The sequence below is a fragment of the Cherax quadricarinatus genome, chromosome 1 (genome assembly GCF_038502225.1).
Source record: "Cherax quadricarinatus isolate ZL_2023a chromosome 1, ASM3850222v1, whole genome shotgun sequence".
In the NCBI taxonomy this organism is placed as follows: Eukaryota; Metazoa; Arthropoda; class Malacostraca; order Decapoda; family Parastacidae; genus Cherax; species Cherax quadricarinatus.
The window spans coordinates 19,742,365-19,758,275 of NC_091292.1; the positions used below are offsets into that span (position 1 = coordinate 19,742,365).

General features: G+C 46.2%; 1 protein-coding gene across 2 annotated transcripts in view; it reads right to left on the reverse strand.

Moving 5' to 3' along the window:
• The window catches only part of LOC128690788 (alkaline phosphatase, tissue-nonspecific isozyme-like), a 63,001-nt gene that overhangs the window by 29,165 nt on the left and 17,925 nt on the right, over positions 1 to 15,911 (reverse strand). For both annotated transcript variants that reach the window (XM_070101034.1, XM_070101095.1), the window contains exon 3: positions 856 to 1,076. In XM_070101034.1, the coding sequence (XP_069957135.1) occupies positions 856 to 1,076 (221 nt within the window). The remainder of the gene's footprint in view (positions 1 to 855; positions 1,077 to 15,911) is intronic.

The window sequence follows — 15,911 nt, forward strand, 5'->3', positions numbered from 1 at the left end:
CGAAAATTACCAGACGCTAGTTACTAAAAGATGTAGTTAGCAGTTAACTAACAAAAAAATAACAGGGATTAATTTATTAAGTACACTAGAAATTATATTAATCAAAAAATACTAGAATTTATTTTAACTAAGTTGTTAATAGTTATTTAAGCGAAAGTGCTAATGTAAGGTATTTAACAGATGTTACTACAAAAGAAAATATCAGTTGGGTTACAAAAATATACCGATGCAAAAAAAAAAAAACACAAGCAAACAGAAGCACCCAAGAGGTAACAGAAGCACCCAAGAGGTAACAGAAGCACCCAAGAGGTAACAGAAGCACCCAAGAGGTAACAGAAGCACCCAAGAGGTAACAGAAGCACCCAAGAGGTAACAGTCTCCCAAGAGGTAACAGAGTCACCCAAGAGGTAACAGAGTCACCCAAGAGGTAACAGAAGCACCCAAGAGGTAACAGAAGCACCCAGAAGGAAGCAGAAGCACCCAAAAGGTAGCAGAAGCACCCAAAAGGTAACAGAAGCACCCAAAAGGTAACAGAAGCACCCAAAAGGTAACAGAAGCCCCCAAGAGATAACAGAATCACCCAAGAGGTAACAGAATCACCCAAGAGGTAACAGAATCACCCAAGAGGTAACAGAATCACCCAAGAGGTAACAGAATCACCCAAGAGGTAACAGAAGCACCCAAAAGGTAACAGAAGCACCCAAAAGGTAACAGAAGCACCCAAAAGTTAACAGAAGCACCCAAAAGGTAACAGAAGCACTCAAAAGAACAAAATTACCTAAAAGGAAACAAAAGCATATGAAAGGAAACAGAAGCAGCTGGAGCCTCAGTAGCCACGCCTTGGCGTGTGCTGACCTTAAGGAGAGCAGCGTTGGGGAACCTCTCCCACGCCAGGTATCCCTCTTCACCGTTCCTGCCTAATTTCTGACCCTTGAAGATCCTGGCGGCAGTGTTGGCGGTGATGCCCAGTCCGTCACCCAGGAAGAACACCACGTTCTTGGCCACGTTCCAGTTGTCCCTGACGTTGAGAGCTGCCACCAGCTCGTTCTGGCCGAGGTTCCACCAGTGATGACGATCTGGCGAAAGGGCAGTGGAACACGCGTTAGTTGCTTTCATTTTTGCGGTTGATTATGCAGCGTTAATGGAAGGAAATTTGAGGCGTGAGCCAAAGAGTATATATGGCCTCACATAGTCCTCAGACTATGTCATGAAATCTAGTGTAATTGACACAGGGTGTGTAAGCTTTTGGACATATTGGCGGCAAAAGGGACACTAAGGCCATAGACCGATGATTTCCCAAAAAGAAAGAAAATCCCCAAAAATAAAATGCTTTCGTCATCATTCAACACTTTCACCTCACTCATACATGATCACTGCTTTTGCAGAGGCGCCCAGAACACAACAGTTTAGAAGCATATATTAAGATATACAACATATCCCTCCAAACTGCCAATATCCCAAAATCCCTCCTTTAAAGTGTAGCATTGTACTTCCCATTTCCAGTACTCAATTCCGGCTATATAAAAATAACCGGTTTCCCTGAATCCCTTCACTAAATATTACCCTGCTCACACTCCAACAGCTCCTCAGGTCCCAAAAACTGTTCGTCTCCATTCACTCCTATCTAACACGCTCACGCATGCTTGCTGGAAGTCCAAGCCGCTCACAAAACTTCCTTTACCCCCTCCCTCCAACCATTTCGAGGACGACCCCTACCCAGCCTTCCTTCCTCTACAGATTTATACACTCTCCATGTCATTTACTTTAATCCATTCTTTCTAAATGATCAAACCACCTCAACAACCCCTCTTCAGCCCTCTGACTAATACTTTTATTAACTCCACACCTTCTCCTAATTTCCACACTCCGAATTTTCTGCATAATATTCACACCACACATTGCCCTTAGACAGGACTTCTCCACTGCCTCCAACCGCCTCCTCGCTGCTGCATTTACCACCCAAGCTTCACACCCATATAAGAGTGTTGGTACTACTATCATACATTCCCTTCTTTGCCTCCATAGATAACGTTTTGTGTCCACTTATACCTCAATACACCACTCGCCTTTTTTCTTCATCAATTCTATGGTTAGCCTCATCCTTCATAAACCCATCTGCTGACACGTCCACTCCCAAATATCTGAGGCATTCACTTCTTCCATACTCCCTCTCTCCAATGTGATATCCAATTTTTCTTTATCTAAATCATTTGATACCCTCATCACCTTACTCTTATCTATGTTCACTTTCAACTTTCTACCTTTACACACCCTCCCAAACTCGTCCACTAACCTTTGCAATTTTTCTTTAGAATCTCCCATAAGCACAGTATCATCAGCAAAAAGTAACTGTGTCAACTCTCATTTTGTATTTGATTCCCCATAATTTAATCCCATCCCCTTTCCCCAACACCCTAATATTTACTTTTGCAATGCCATCTATAAATATATTAAACAACCATGATTATAATACACATCCCTGTCTAAGGCCTACTTTTACTAGGTAAAGCCTACTTTTACTGGGAAGTAATCTCCCTCTCTCCTACATGCCCTAACCTGAGCCTCAATATCCTTATAAAAACTCTTTACAGCCTTTAGTAACATACTTCTTATTCCATATACTTTGCGATATCTGCCACATTGCTCCCGTATCATATGCCTTTTCTAAATCCATAAATGCTATGAAAACTTCCCTACCTTTATCTAAATACTGTTTACATATAATCTTCAATGTCAACATTTAATCTACACATCCCCTACCCACTCTGAAGCCTCTTTGCTCATCTGCAATCCTACTCTTTGTCTTACCTTCAATTTTTTCAATAATAACCCTACCGTACGCTTTTCCTGGTATACTCAGTAAACTTATTCCCCTATAATTTTTACAATCTCTTTTGTCCCCCTTCCCTTTATATAAAGGGACTATACGTGCTCTCTGCCAATCCCTAGGTACCTTCCCCTCTTTCATACATTTATTAAACAAAAATACCAACCACTCCAACACTATATCCCCCCCTGCTTTTAACATTTCTGTTATGATCCCGTCAGTTCCAGCTGCTTTACCCCCTTTCATTCTACGTAATGCCTCACGCACCTCCCCCACACTCACATCCTGCTCTTCTTCACTCCTAAAAGATGTTATACCTCCCTGGCCAGTGCATGAAATTACCACCTCCCTTTCTTCATCGACATTTAAAAGTTTCTCAAAATATTCCTGTCATCTACCCAATACCTCCATCTCCCCATCTACTAACTTCCCTACTCTGTTTTTAATTGACAAATCTATTCGTTCCCTAGGCTTTCTTAACCTGTTTATCTTACTCCAAAAAATTTTCTTATTTTCTGCAAAATTTCTTGACAGTGCTTCTCCCACTCTATCATCTGCTCTCCTTTTGCACTCTCTCACCACTCTCTTCACCTTTCTTTTACTCTCCATATACTCTGCTCTTCTTATAACACTTCTGTTTTATAAGAACCTCTCGTAAACTACCTTTTTCTCTTTTATCACACCTTTTACTTCATCATTCCGCCAATCACTCCTCTTTCCTCCTGCACCCACCCTCCTATAACCACAAACTTCTGCCCATATTCTAATACTGCATTTTTAAAACTATTCCAACCCTTTTTCAACCCTCCCATCACTACTCATACTTGCACCAGCCCACCTCTCTGTTAATAGTTGCTTATATCTCACTCTAACTTCCTCCTCCCATAGTTCATACACTTTCAACTCTCTCACTTGTTGTTGCCATTTTCCTTTCGTCCCATCTACCTCTTACTCTAACTGTAGCTACAACTAAATAATGATCCGATATATCAGTTGTCTCTCTATAAACATGTACATCCTGGATCCTACCCATCAACCTTTTATCCACCAATACATAATCTAACAAACTACTTTCATTACATGCTATATCATACCTTGTATATTTATTTATCCTCTTTTTCATAAAATATGTATTATTTATTACCAAATCTTTTTCTATACATTGCTCAATTAAAGGCTCCCCATTTTCATTTATCCCTGGTACCCCAAATTTACCTACTACTCCCTCCTCAACATTTTTACTCACTTTAGCATTGAAATCCCCAACCACAAGTACTCTCACACTTGGTTCAAAACTCCATACGCACTCATTCAACATTTCCCACATTTCTACACCTCTCTCTTCTCCAGGTGCATAAACGCTTACTATAACCCATTTTTCACATCCAACCCTTATTTTACTCCACATAATCCTTGAATTTATACAATTATAGTCCCTCTTTTCCTGCCATAACTTATCCTTCAACATTATTGCTACTCCTTCTTTAGCTCTAACTTTATTTGAAACCCCTGACCTAATCCCATTTATTTCTCCCCACTGAAACTCTCCCACCCCCCTCAGCTTTGTTTCACTTAAAGCCAGGACATCCAGTGTCTTCTCATTCATAACATCCACAATCATCTATTTCTTATCATTTGCACAACATCCACGCACATTCAGACTTCCCACTTTGACGGTTTTCTTCTTTTTCTTTTTAATAATTATTACAGGAAAAGGGGTTACTAGCTCATTGTTCCCGGCATTGTAGTTGACTTTTACAACACGCACGGCTTACGGAGGAAAGATTCTTATTCCACTTCCCCATGGATATAAAAGCAATAAGAACAAGAACTATTAAGATAAAATTAAAAAAAACTCAGATGAATGTGTATACATAAACGTGTACATGTAAGTGTAGTGTGACCTAAGTATAAGTAGAAGTAGCAAGACGTACCTGAAATCTTGCATGTTTATGAGACAAAAAAATACACCAGCAATCTTACTATCATGTAAAACAATTACAGGTTTTCGTTTTACACTCACCTGGCAGGACGGTAGTACCTCCCTGGGTGGTTGCTGTCTACCAACCTGCTATTATTATTATTATTATTATTATTATTATTATTATTATTATTATTATTATTATTATTATTATTATTATTATTGTTGTTGTTGTTGTTGTTGTTCTTGTTTTTGTTGTTGCTGTTGTTGTTAATTGAATAAATACTAACATTATCGACTTGGAAACATGAGTTATTTTTTCTAAACTTGAAACTTCTAAGGAGTTTTTGTCTGGTGAGTTTTTAAAATGGCAAGATTTTGAATTTTGCATAGTCTCGGCCCGAGTATTCTTTTTATTAATACATCGGTAGTTTCTCACCGAGGCAAGATGACCCGTAAAAAGAAAAGAAATACGTTCATAATCGCTCACTCCATCAGTGTCTTGCCAGACGCGCGACCACACTACAGTGTAAAAACTCCAAATCTCCCCCCCCCCCTTCAGAGTGCAGGTAATGTACTTCTTACCTCCAGGACTCAAGTCCTACTTGCCGGTTTCCCTGAATCCCTTTATAAATGTTACTTTGCTCACACTCCAATAGCACATCAAGTCATAAAAACCATTTGCTTCCACTCCCTCATATCAAACACTCTCGCACGCTTGATGGAAGTCAAAACCCCTCGCACACAAAATCTCCTTTACCCCCCTCCCTCCAACCTTTCCTAGAACGACCCCTACCCCGCCTTCCTTCCCCTACAGATTTATATGCACTCCAAGTCATTCTATTTCGTTTCGTCCCATCTAAATAACCGAGCCACAACAACAACTCTTCCTCAGCCCTCTGGATAATAATTTTAGAAAGCCGCACAACCTTCTAATCTCCAAGCTACGGATTATCTACATAATGTGACATCAGCAAGTAGGTTGACCTTAAGTCACAGCTGAACATCAGATGACTGACTGACAGCCTCCACACCAACCATGCCCTCTGGTGACGTCTGGCAGTGCTGTCTGTGTTGCAAGCAGACAACGTTGGTATTAGTACGCTGGTTACACGCCTCTCATCCTCATTTGATTACCTAAAATTTTCCCCTGAGGCTTCCAGCTCAGAGTTTCGTTACGTGGATGTAAATGACTCTAGACATGTCTCGCTCACTGTGTTGGAGAGACGTTGAACTAGATTATTTATCACATGACACGAGTCTGGGTTGGTTCTCTGTCGGTGTGTACTCGAGGATGGTGTTGTGTACTCAAGGATGGTTACGTGTACTCGAGGATGGTGTTGTGTACTCAAGGATGGTTACGTGTACTCGAGGATGGTGTTGTGTACTCAAGGATGGTTACGTGTACTCGAGGATGGTGTTGTGTACTCTAGCATGTCCTGTTTATGTTACTCTTTATATTTAGTTCTGTGATGTCATGTGTACTGACAACAGTAGTGGATACAACAGTGTACTGACAACAGTAGCGGATACAACAGTGTACTGACAACAGTAGCGGATACAACAGTGTACTGACAACAGTAGTGGATACAACAGTGTACTGACAACAGTAGTGGATACAACAGTGTACTGACAACAGTAGCGGATACAACAGTGTACTGACAACAGTAGCGGATACAACAGTGTACTGACAACAGTAGTGGATACAACAGTGTACTGACAACAGTAGTGGATACAACAGTGAACTGACAACAGTAGTGGATACAACAGTGTACTGACAACAGTAGCGGATACAACAGTGTACTGACAACAGTAGTGGATACAACAGTGTACTGACAACAGTAGCGGATACAACAGTGTACTGACAACAGTAGCGGATACAACAGTGTACTGACAACAGTAGTGGATACAACAGTGTACTGACAACAGTAGCGGATACAACAGTGTACTGACAACAGTAGTGGATACAACAGTGTACTGACAACAGTAGTGGATACAACAGTGTACTGACAACAGTAGCGGATACAACAGTGTACTGACAACAGTAGTGGATACAACAGTGTACTGACAACAGTAGCGGATACAACAGTGTACTGACAACAGTAGTGGATACAACAGTGTACTGACAACAGTAGTGGATACAACAGTGTACTGACAACAGTAGCGGATACAACAGTGTACTGACAACAGTAGTGGATACAACAGTGTACTGACAACAGTAGCGGATACAAGAGTGTACTGACAACAGTAGTGGATACAACAGTGTACTGACAACAGTAGCGGATACAACAGTGTACTGACAACAGTAGCGGATACAACAGTGTACTGACAACAGTAGTGGATACAACAGTGTACTGACAACAGTAGTGGATACAACAGTGTACTGACAACAGTAGCGGATACAACAGTGTACTGACAACAGTAGCGGATACAACAGTGTACTGACAACAGTAGCGGATACAACAGTGTACTGACAACAGTAGCGGATACAACAGTGTACTGACAACAGTAGCGGATACAACAGTGTACTGACAACAGTAGCGGATACAACAGTGTACTGACAACAGTAGGGGATACAACAGTGTACTGACAACAGTAGTGGTTAAAACAGTGTACTGACAACAGTAGTGGATACAACAGTGTACCGACAACAGTAGTGGATACAACAGTGTACTGACAACAGTAGTGGTTACAACAGTGTACTGACAACAGTAGTGGATACAACAGTGTACTGACAACAGTGGTGGATACAACAGTGTACTGACAACAGTGGTGGATACGACAGTGTACTGACAACAGTAGTGGTTACAACAGTGAACTGACAACAGTAGTGGTTACAACAGTGTACTGACAACAGTGGTGGATACAACAGTGTACTGACAACAGTAGTGGTTAGAACAGTGTACTGACAACAGTAGTGGATACAACAGTGTACTGACAACAATAGTGGTTACAACAGTGTACTGACAACAGTAGTGGTTACAACAGTGTACTGACAACAGTAGTGGATACAACAGTGTACTGACAACAGTAGTGGTTACAACAGTGTACTGACAACAGTAGTGGTTACAACAGTGTACTGACAACAGTAGTGGATACAACAGTGTACTGACAACAGTAGTGGTTACAACAGTATACTGACAACAGTAGCGGATACAACAGTGTACTGACAACAGTAGCTGATACAACAGTGTACTGACAACAGTAGTGGATACAACAGTGTACTGACAACAGTAGTGGATACAACGGTGTACTGACAACAGTAGCTGATACAACAGTGTACTGACAACAGTAGTAGATACAACAGTGTTCTGACAACAGTAGTGGATACAACAATATACTGACAACAGTAGTGGATACAACAGTGTACTGACAACAGTAGTGGTTACAGCAGTGAACTAACAGCAGTAGTGGTTACAACAGTGTACTGACAACAGTAGTGGTTACAACAGTGTACTGACAACAATAGTGCGTACACCAGTGTACTGACATCAGTAGTGGTTATAAAAGTGTACTGACAACAGTAGTGGTTACAAAAGTGTACTGACAACAGTAGTGGTTACAACAGTGTACTGACAACAGGAGTGGTTACAACAGTGTACTGACAACAGTAGGAGTGTACTGACAACAGGAGTGGTTACAACAGTGTACTGACAACAGTAGTGGTTACAAAAGTGTACTGACAACAGTAGTGGTTACAACAGTGTACTGACAACAGTAGTGGTTACAACAGTGTACTGACAACAGTAGTGGTTACAAAAGTGTACTGACAACAGTAGTGGTTACAACAGTGTACTGACAACAGTGTACTGACAACAGTAGTGGTTACAACAGTGTACTGACAACAGTAGTGGTTACAACAGTGTACTGACAACAGTAGTGGTTACAACAGTGTACTGACAACAGTAGTGGTTACAACAGTGTACTGACAACAGTAGTGGTTACAACAGTGTACTGACAACAGTAGTGGTTACAACAGTGTACTGACAACAGTAGTGGTTACAACAGTGTACTGACAACAGTAGTGGATACAACAGTGTACTGACAACAGTAGTGGATACAACAGTGTACTGACAACAGTAGTGGTTACAACAGTGTACTGACAACAGTAGTGGTTACATCAGTGTACTGACAACAGTAGTGGTTACAACAGTGTACTGACAACAGTAGTGGTTACAACAGTGTACTGACAACAGTAGTGGATACAACAGTGTACTGACAACAGTAGTGGTTACAACAGTGTACTGACAACAGTAGTGGTTACAACAGTGTACTGACAACAGTAGTGGTTACAACAGTGTACTGACAACAGTAGTGGTAACATCAGTGTACTGACAACAGTAGTGGTTACAACAGTGTACTGACAACAGTAGTGGTTACAACAGTGTACTGACAACAGTAGTGGATACAACAGTGTACTGACAACAGTGGTGGTTATTTCCTCTCGTTCGTCTTTCTGTTCGATTGCACTTACCCTCGTGCACTCACCTACGTACACTCACCCACGTGCACTCACCCACGTTCACTCACCTACGTCCACTCACCCACGTGCATTCACCCACGCGCACTCACCCATGTGCACTCGTTCATCTGTGATCGCTCAGGTCGAGCTCAAACTCCCAGGTTGAGCTCAAACTCCCGGAACCTCCTCTAAACTACCTGCAAACGATCTGATATTTCTCCAGTTTCTCGTCTCGTGGATCAAGTCGTAACAATAATGATTCAAGACACATTCTCTACAGCCACTTCCTCCTCGAAGTGTGAGCAAGGTACCAGCCTGGGGCTGGAAGTGTGAGCAAGGTACCAGCCTGGGGCTGGAAGTGTGAGCGAGGTACCAGCCTGGGGCTGGAAGAGTGAGCAAGGTACCAGCCTGGGTCTGGAAGTGTGAGCAAGGTACCAGCCTGGGGCTGGAAGTGTGAGCAAGGTACCAGCCTGGGGCTGGAAGTGTGAGAAAGGTACCAACCTGGGGCTGGAAGTGTGAACAAGGTACCAGCCTGGGGCTGGAAGTGTGAGCAAGGTACCAGCCTGGGGCTGGAAGTGTGTGAGCAAGGTACCAGCCTGGGTCTGGAATTGTGAGCAAGGTACCAGTCTGGGGCTGGAAGTGTGAGCAAGGTACCAGCCTGGGGCTGGAAGTGTGAGCAAGGTACCAGCCTGGGGCTGGAAGAGTGTGAGCAAGGTACCAGCCTGGGGCTGGAAGTGTGAGCAAGGTACCAGCCTGGGGCTGGAAGAGTGTGAGCAAGGTACCAGCCTGGGGCTGGAAGTGTGAGCAAGGTACCAGCCTGGGGCTGGAAGTGTGAGCAAGGTACCAGCCTGGGGCTGGAAGTGTGAGCAAGGTACCAGCCTGGGGCTGGAAGAGTGTGAGCAAGGTACCAGCCTGGGGCTGGAAGTGTGAGCAAGGTACCAGCCTGGGGCTGGAAGTGTGAGCAAGGTACCAGCCTGGGGCTGGAAGTGTGAGCAAGGTACCAGCCTGGGGCTGGAAGTGTGCGCAAGGTACCAGCCTGGGGCTGGAAGTGTGAGCAAGGTACCAGCCTGGGGCTGGAAGTGTGAGCAAGGTACCAGCCTGGGGCTGGAAGTGTGAGCAAGGTACCAGCCTGGGGCTGGAAGAGTGTGAGCAAGGTACCAGCCTGGGGCTGGAAGTGTGAGCAAGGTACCAGCCTGGGGCTGGAAGTGTGAGCAAGGTACCAGCCTGGGACTGGAAGTGTGAGCAAGGTACCAGCCTGGGGCTGGAAGTGTGAGCAAGGTACCAGCCTGGGGCTGGAAGTGTGAGCAAGGTACCAGCCTGGTGCTGGAAGTGTGAGCAAGGTACCAGCCTGGGGCTGGAAGAGTGTGAGCAAGGTACCAGCCTGGGGCTGGAAGTGTGAGCAAGGTACCAGCCTGGGGCTGGAAGTGTGAGCAAGGTACCAGCCTGGGGCTGGAAGTGTGAGCAAGGTACCAGCCTGGTGCTGGAAGTGTGAGCAAGGTACCAGCCTGGGGCTGGAAGTGTGAGCAAGGTACCAGCCTGGGGCTGGAAGTGTGAGAAAGGTACCAGCCTGGGGCTGGAAGTGTGAGCAAGGTACCAGCCTGGGGCTGGAAGAGTGTGAGCAAGGTAACAGCCTGGGGCTGGAAGTGTGAGCAAGGTACCAGCCTGGGGCTGGAAGTGTGAGCAAGGTACCAGCCTGGGGCTGGAAGTGTGAGCAAGGTACCAGCCTGGGGCTGGAAGTGTGAGCAAGGTACCAGCCTGGGTCTGGAAGTGTGAGCAAGGTACCAGCCTGGGGCTGGAAGTGTGAGCAAGGTACCAGCCTGGGGCTGGAAGAGTGTGAGCAAGGTAACAGCCTGGGGCTGGAAGTGTGAGCAAGGTACCAGCCTGGGGCTGGAAGTGTGTGCAAGGTACCAGCCTGGGGCTGGAAGTGTGTGCAAGGTACCAGCCTGGGGCTGGAAGTGTGAGCAAGGTACCAGCCTGGGGCTGGAAGTGTGAGCAAGGTACCAGCCTGGGGCTGGAAGTGTGAGCAAGGTACCAGCCTGGGGCTGGAAGAGTGTGAGCAAGGTACCAGCCTGGGGCTGGAAGTGTGAGCAAGGTACCAGCCTGGGGCTGGAAGTGTGAGCAAGGTGCCAGCCTGGGGCTGGAAGTGTGAGCAAGGTACCAGCCTGGGGCTGGAAGTGTGAGCAAGGTACCAGCCTGGGGCTGGAAGTGTGAGCAAGGTACCAGCCTGGGGCTGGAAGAGTGTGAGCAAGGTAACAGCCTGGGGCTGGAAGTGTGAGCAAGGTACCAGCCTGGGGCTGGAAGTGTGTGCAAGGTACCAGTTTGGGGCTGGAAGTGTGTGCAAGGTACCAGCCTGGGGCTGGAAGTGTGAGCAAGGTACCAGCCTGGGGCTGGAAGTGTGTGCAAGGTACCAGCCTGGGGCTGGAAGTGTGAGCAAGGTACCAGCCTGGGGCTGGAAGTGTGAGCAAGGTACCAGCCTGGGGCTGGAAGTGTGAGCAAGGTACCAGCCTGGGGCTGGAAGTGTGAGCAAGGTACCAGCCTGGGGCTGGAAGTGTGAGCAAGGTACCAGCCTGGGGCTGGAAGAGTGTGAGCAAGGTAACAGCACGCCACGCTGAAGGAGTCAGAGGGAAGACGACCGGCTAGGTTTTCTTTCGATATAAATTATTGGAATAGTTATGTGGATGGTATCACCACACCGGGATTGTCTTATATCATTATTACCAAACTTGTCTGACACAGCAACGCCACGGTGTAGTGTATGTATACACACACACACACACACACACACACACACACACACACACACACACACACACACACACACACACACACACACACACACACACGCACGCACGCACGCACGCACGCACGCACGCACGCACGCACGCACGCACGCACGCACGCACGCACGCACGCAAAGGTTTGCGACAAGGTTAGTTCCAGAGCTAAGGGGAATGTCTTATGAAGAAAGGTTAAGGGAAATAGGACTGACGACACTGGAGGACAGGAGGGTCAGGGGAGACATGATAACGACATGAAAAATACTGCGTGGAATGTACAAGGTGGACAGAGACAGGATGCTCCAAAGAGGGTACACAGAAACAAGGGGTCACAATTGGAAGTTGAAGACCCAGATGAGTCAAAGGGATGTTAAGAGGCATTTCTTCAGTCATAGAGTAGTCAGGAAGTTGAATAGCCTAGCAAGTGAGGTAGTGGAGGCAGGAACCATACATAGCTTTAAGATGAGGTATGATAAAGCTCATGGAACAGAGAGAAAGAGGACCTAGTAGCACTCGGTAAAGAGGCGGGGCCAGGAGCTGAGTCTCGACCCGTGCAACCACAATTAGGTGAGTACACACACACACACATATATATATATATATATATATATATATATATATATATATATATATATATATATATATATATATATATATATATATATATATATATATATATATATATATATATATATATATATATATATATATATATATATATATATATATATATATATATATATATATATATATATATATATATATATCGTGCTTGCTCGGATTTCCTCCTCTTCTCTGCAACATTGCAAGCTCCTGATAATGTGTTGATTGCAACATGAAAGACCTAGAGCTATCTTTCAGCTGGGTTGAGAAAAATATGAGTTAAGTCACCACAAGGAGGAATTACCTGACCTCCATTAATCTGACCACGAAAGTCTAACACCTGAATTTGATTGATTTGACTCAAGGCAAATTGAGAGCCATTGTTCTGGGCTCTCACTGCTGACTCAGGGCAGCATGACAGCCATTGTTCTCTCCTCTTAGCGCTCTTATCGTCCAGCATTTTGCCAAAATGATTATGGACTTGGGAACGGATTTTCTTTTCGGAATTGATTTGTCCGTCTGATAACATATAAGTTTGGCACTGACGCTCTCTACCAGAGTGACTGACAGTAGCACTCCACCTCGCACTCTACCAGAGTGACTGACAGTACCACTCAACCTCGCATTCTACCACAGTGGCTGACAGTACCACTCAACCTCGCACTCTACCAGAGTGGCTGACAGTAACACTCCACCTCGCACTCTACCAGAGTGACTGACAGTACCACTCAACCTCGCACTCTACCAGAGTGACTGACAGTAACACTCCACCTCGCACTCTACCAGAGTGACTGACAGTAGCACTCCACCTCGCACTCTACCACAGTGACTGACAGTAGCACTCCACCTCGCACTCTACCAGAGTGACTGACAGTAACACTCAACCTCGCACTCTACCAGAGTGACTGGCAGTAGCACTCCACCTCGCACTCTACCACAGTGACTGACAGTAGCACTCCACCTCGCACTCTACCAGAGTGACTGACAGTAACACTCCTCGCTCTCTACCAGAGTGACTGACAGTAGCACTCCACCTCGCACTCTACCAGAGTGACTGACAGTAGCACTCCACCTCGCACTCTACCAGAGTGACTGACAGTAGCACTCCACCTCGCATTCTACCAGAGTGACTGACAGTAGCACTCCACCTCGCACTCTACCAGAGTGACTGACAGTAGCACTCCACCTCGCACTCTACCAGAGTGACTGACAGTACCACTCAACCTCGCACTCTACCAGAGTGACTGACAGTAGCACTGCACCACGCACTCTACCAGAGTGACTGACAGTAACACTCAACCTCGCACTCTACCAGAGTGACTGACAGTAGCACTGCACCTCGCACTCTACCAGAGTGACTGACAGTACCACTCAACCTCGCACTCTACCAGAGTGACTGACAGTAACACTCAACCTCGCACTCTACCAGAGTGACTGACAGTAGCACTCCACCTCGCACTCTACCAGAGTGACTGACAGTACCACTCAACCTCGCACTCTACCAGAGTGACTGACAGTACCACTCAACCTCGCACTCTACCAGAGTGACTGACAGTACCACTCCACCCCGCACTCTACCAGAGTGACTGACAGTAGCACTCCACCTCGCACTCTACCAGAGTGACTGACAGTAACACTCCACCTCGCACTCTACCAGAGTGACTGACAGTAACACTCCACCTCGCACTCTACCAGAGTGACTGACAGTAACACTCCACCTCACACTCTACCAGAGTGACTGACAGTAACACTCAACCTAGCACTCTACCAGAGTGACTGACAGTAGCACTCCACCTCGCACTCTACCAGAGTGACTGACAGTAGCACTCCACCTCGCACTCTACCAGAGTGACTGACAGTAGCACTCCACCTCGCACTCTACCAGAGTGACTGACAGTAACACTCAACCTCGCACTCTACCAGAGTGACTGACAGTAACACTCCACCTCGCACTCTACCAGAGTGACTGACAGTACCACTCAACCTCGCACTCTACCAGAGTGACTGACAGTAACACTCAATCTCGCACTATACCAGAGTGACTGACAGTAGCACTCCACCTCGCACTCTGCCAGAGTGACTGACAGTAACACTCAACCTCGCACTCTGCCAGAGTGACTGACAGTAACACTCCACCTCGCACTCCATCAGAGTGACTGACAGTAGCACTCCACCTCGCACTCTACCAGAGTGACTGACAGTAGCACTCCACCTCGCACTCTACCAGAGTGACTGACAGTAGCACTCCACCTCGCACTCTACCAGAGTGACTGACAGTAGCACTCCACCTCGCACTCTACCAGAGTGACTGACAGTAACACTCCACCTCGCACTCTACCAGAGTGACTGACAGTAACACTCAACCTCGCACTCTACCAGAGTGACTGACAGTAACACTCAACCTCGCACTCTACCAGAGTGACTGACAGTAACACTCCACCTCGCACTCTACCAGAGTGACTGACAGTAACACTCAACCTCGCACTCTTCCAGAGTGACTGACAGTAGCACTCCACCTCGCGCTCTACCAGAGTGACTGACAGTAACACTCAACCTCGCACTCTACCAGAGTGACTGACAGTAACACTCCACCTCGCACTCTACCAGAGTGACTGACAGTAACACTCAACCTCGCACTCTTCCAGAGTGACTGACAGTAGCACTCCACCTCGCGCTCTACCAGAGTGACTGACAGTAACACTCAACCTCGCACTCTACCAGAGTGACTGACAGTAACACTCCACCTCGCACTCTACCAGAGTGACTGACAGTAACACTCAACCTCGCACTCTACCAGAGTGACTGACAGTAGCACTCCACCTCGCACTCCACCAGAGTGACTGACAGTAACACTCCACCTCGCACTCCACCAGAGTGACTGACAGTAGCACTCCACCTCGCACTCTACCAGAGTGACTGACAGTACCACTCCACCCCGCACTCTACCAGAGTGACTGACAGTAGCACTCTACCAGAGTGACAGTAGCAGTTCACCTCGCACTCTACCAGAGTGACTGACAGTAGCACTCCACCTCGCACTCTACCAGAGTGACTGACAGTACCACTCAACCTCGCACTCTACCAGAGTGACTGACAGTAGCACTCCACCTCGCACTCTACCAGAGTGACTGACAGTAGCACTATACCAGAGTGACTGACAGTAGCACTCTACCAGAGTGACTGACAGTAGCACTCCACCTCGCACTCTACCAGAGTGACTGACAGTAGCACTCTACCAGAGTGACTGACAGTAGCACTCCACCTCGCACTCTACCAGAGTGACTGAGAGTAACACTCCACCTCGCACTCTACCAGAGTGAC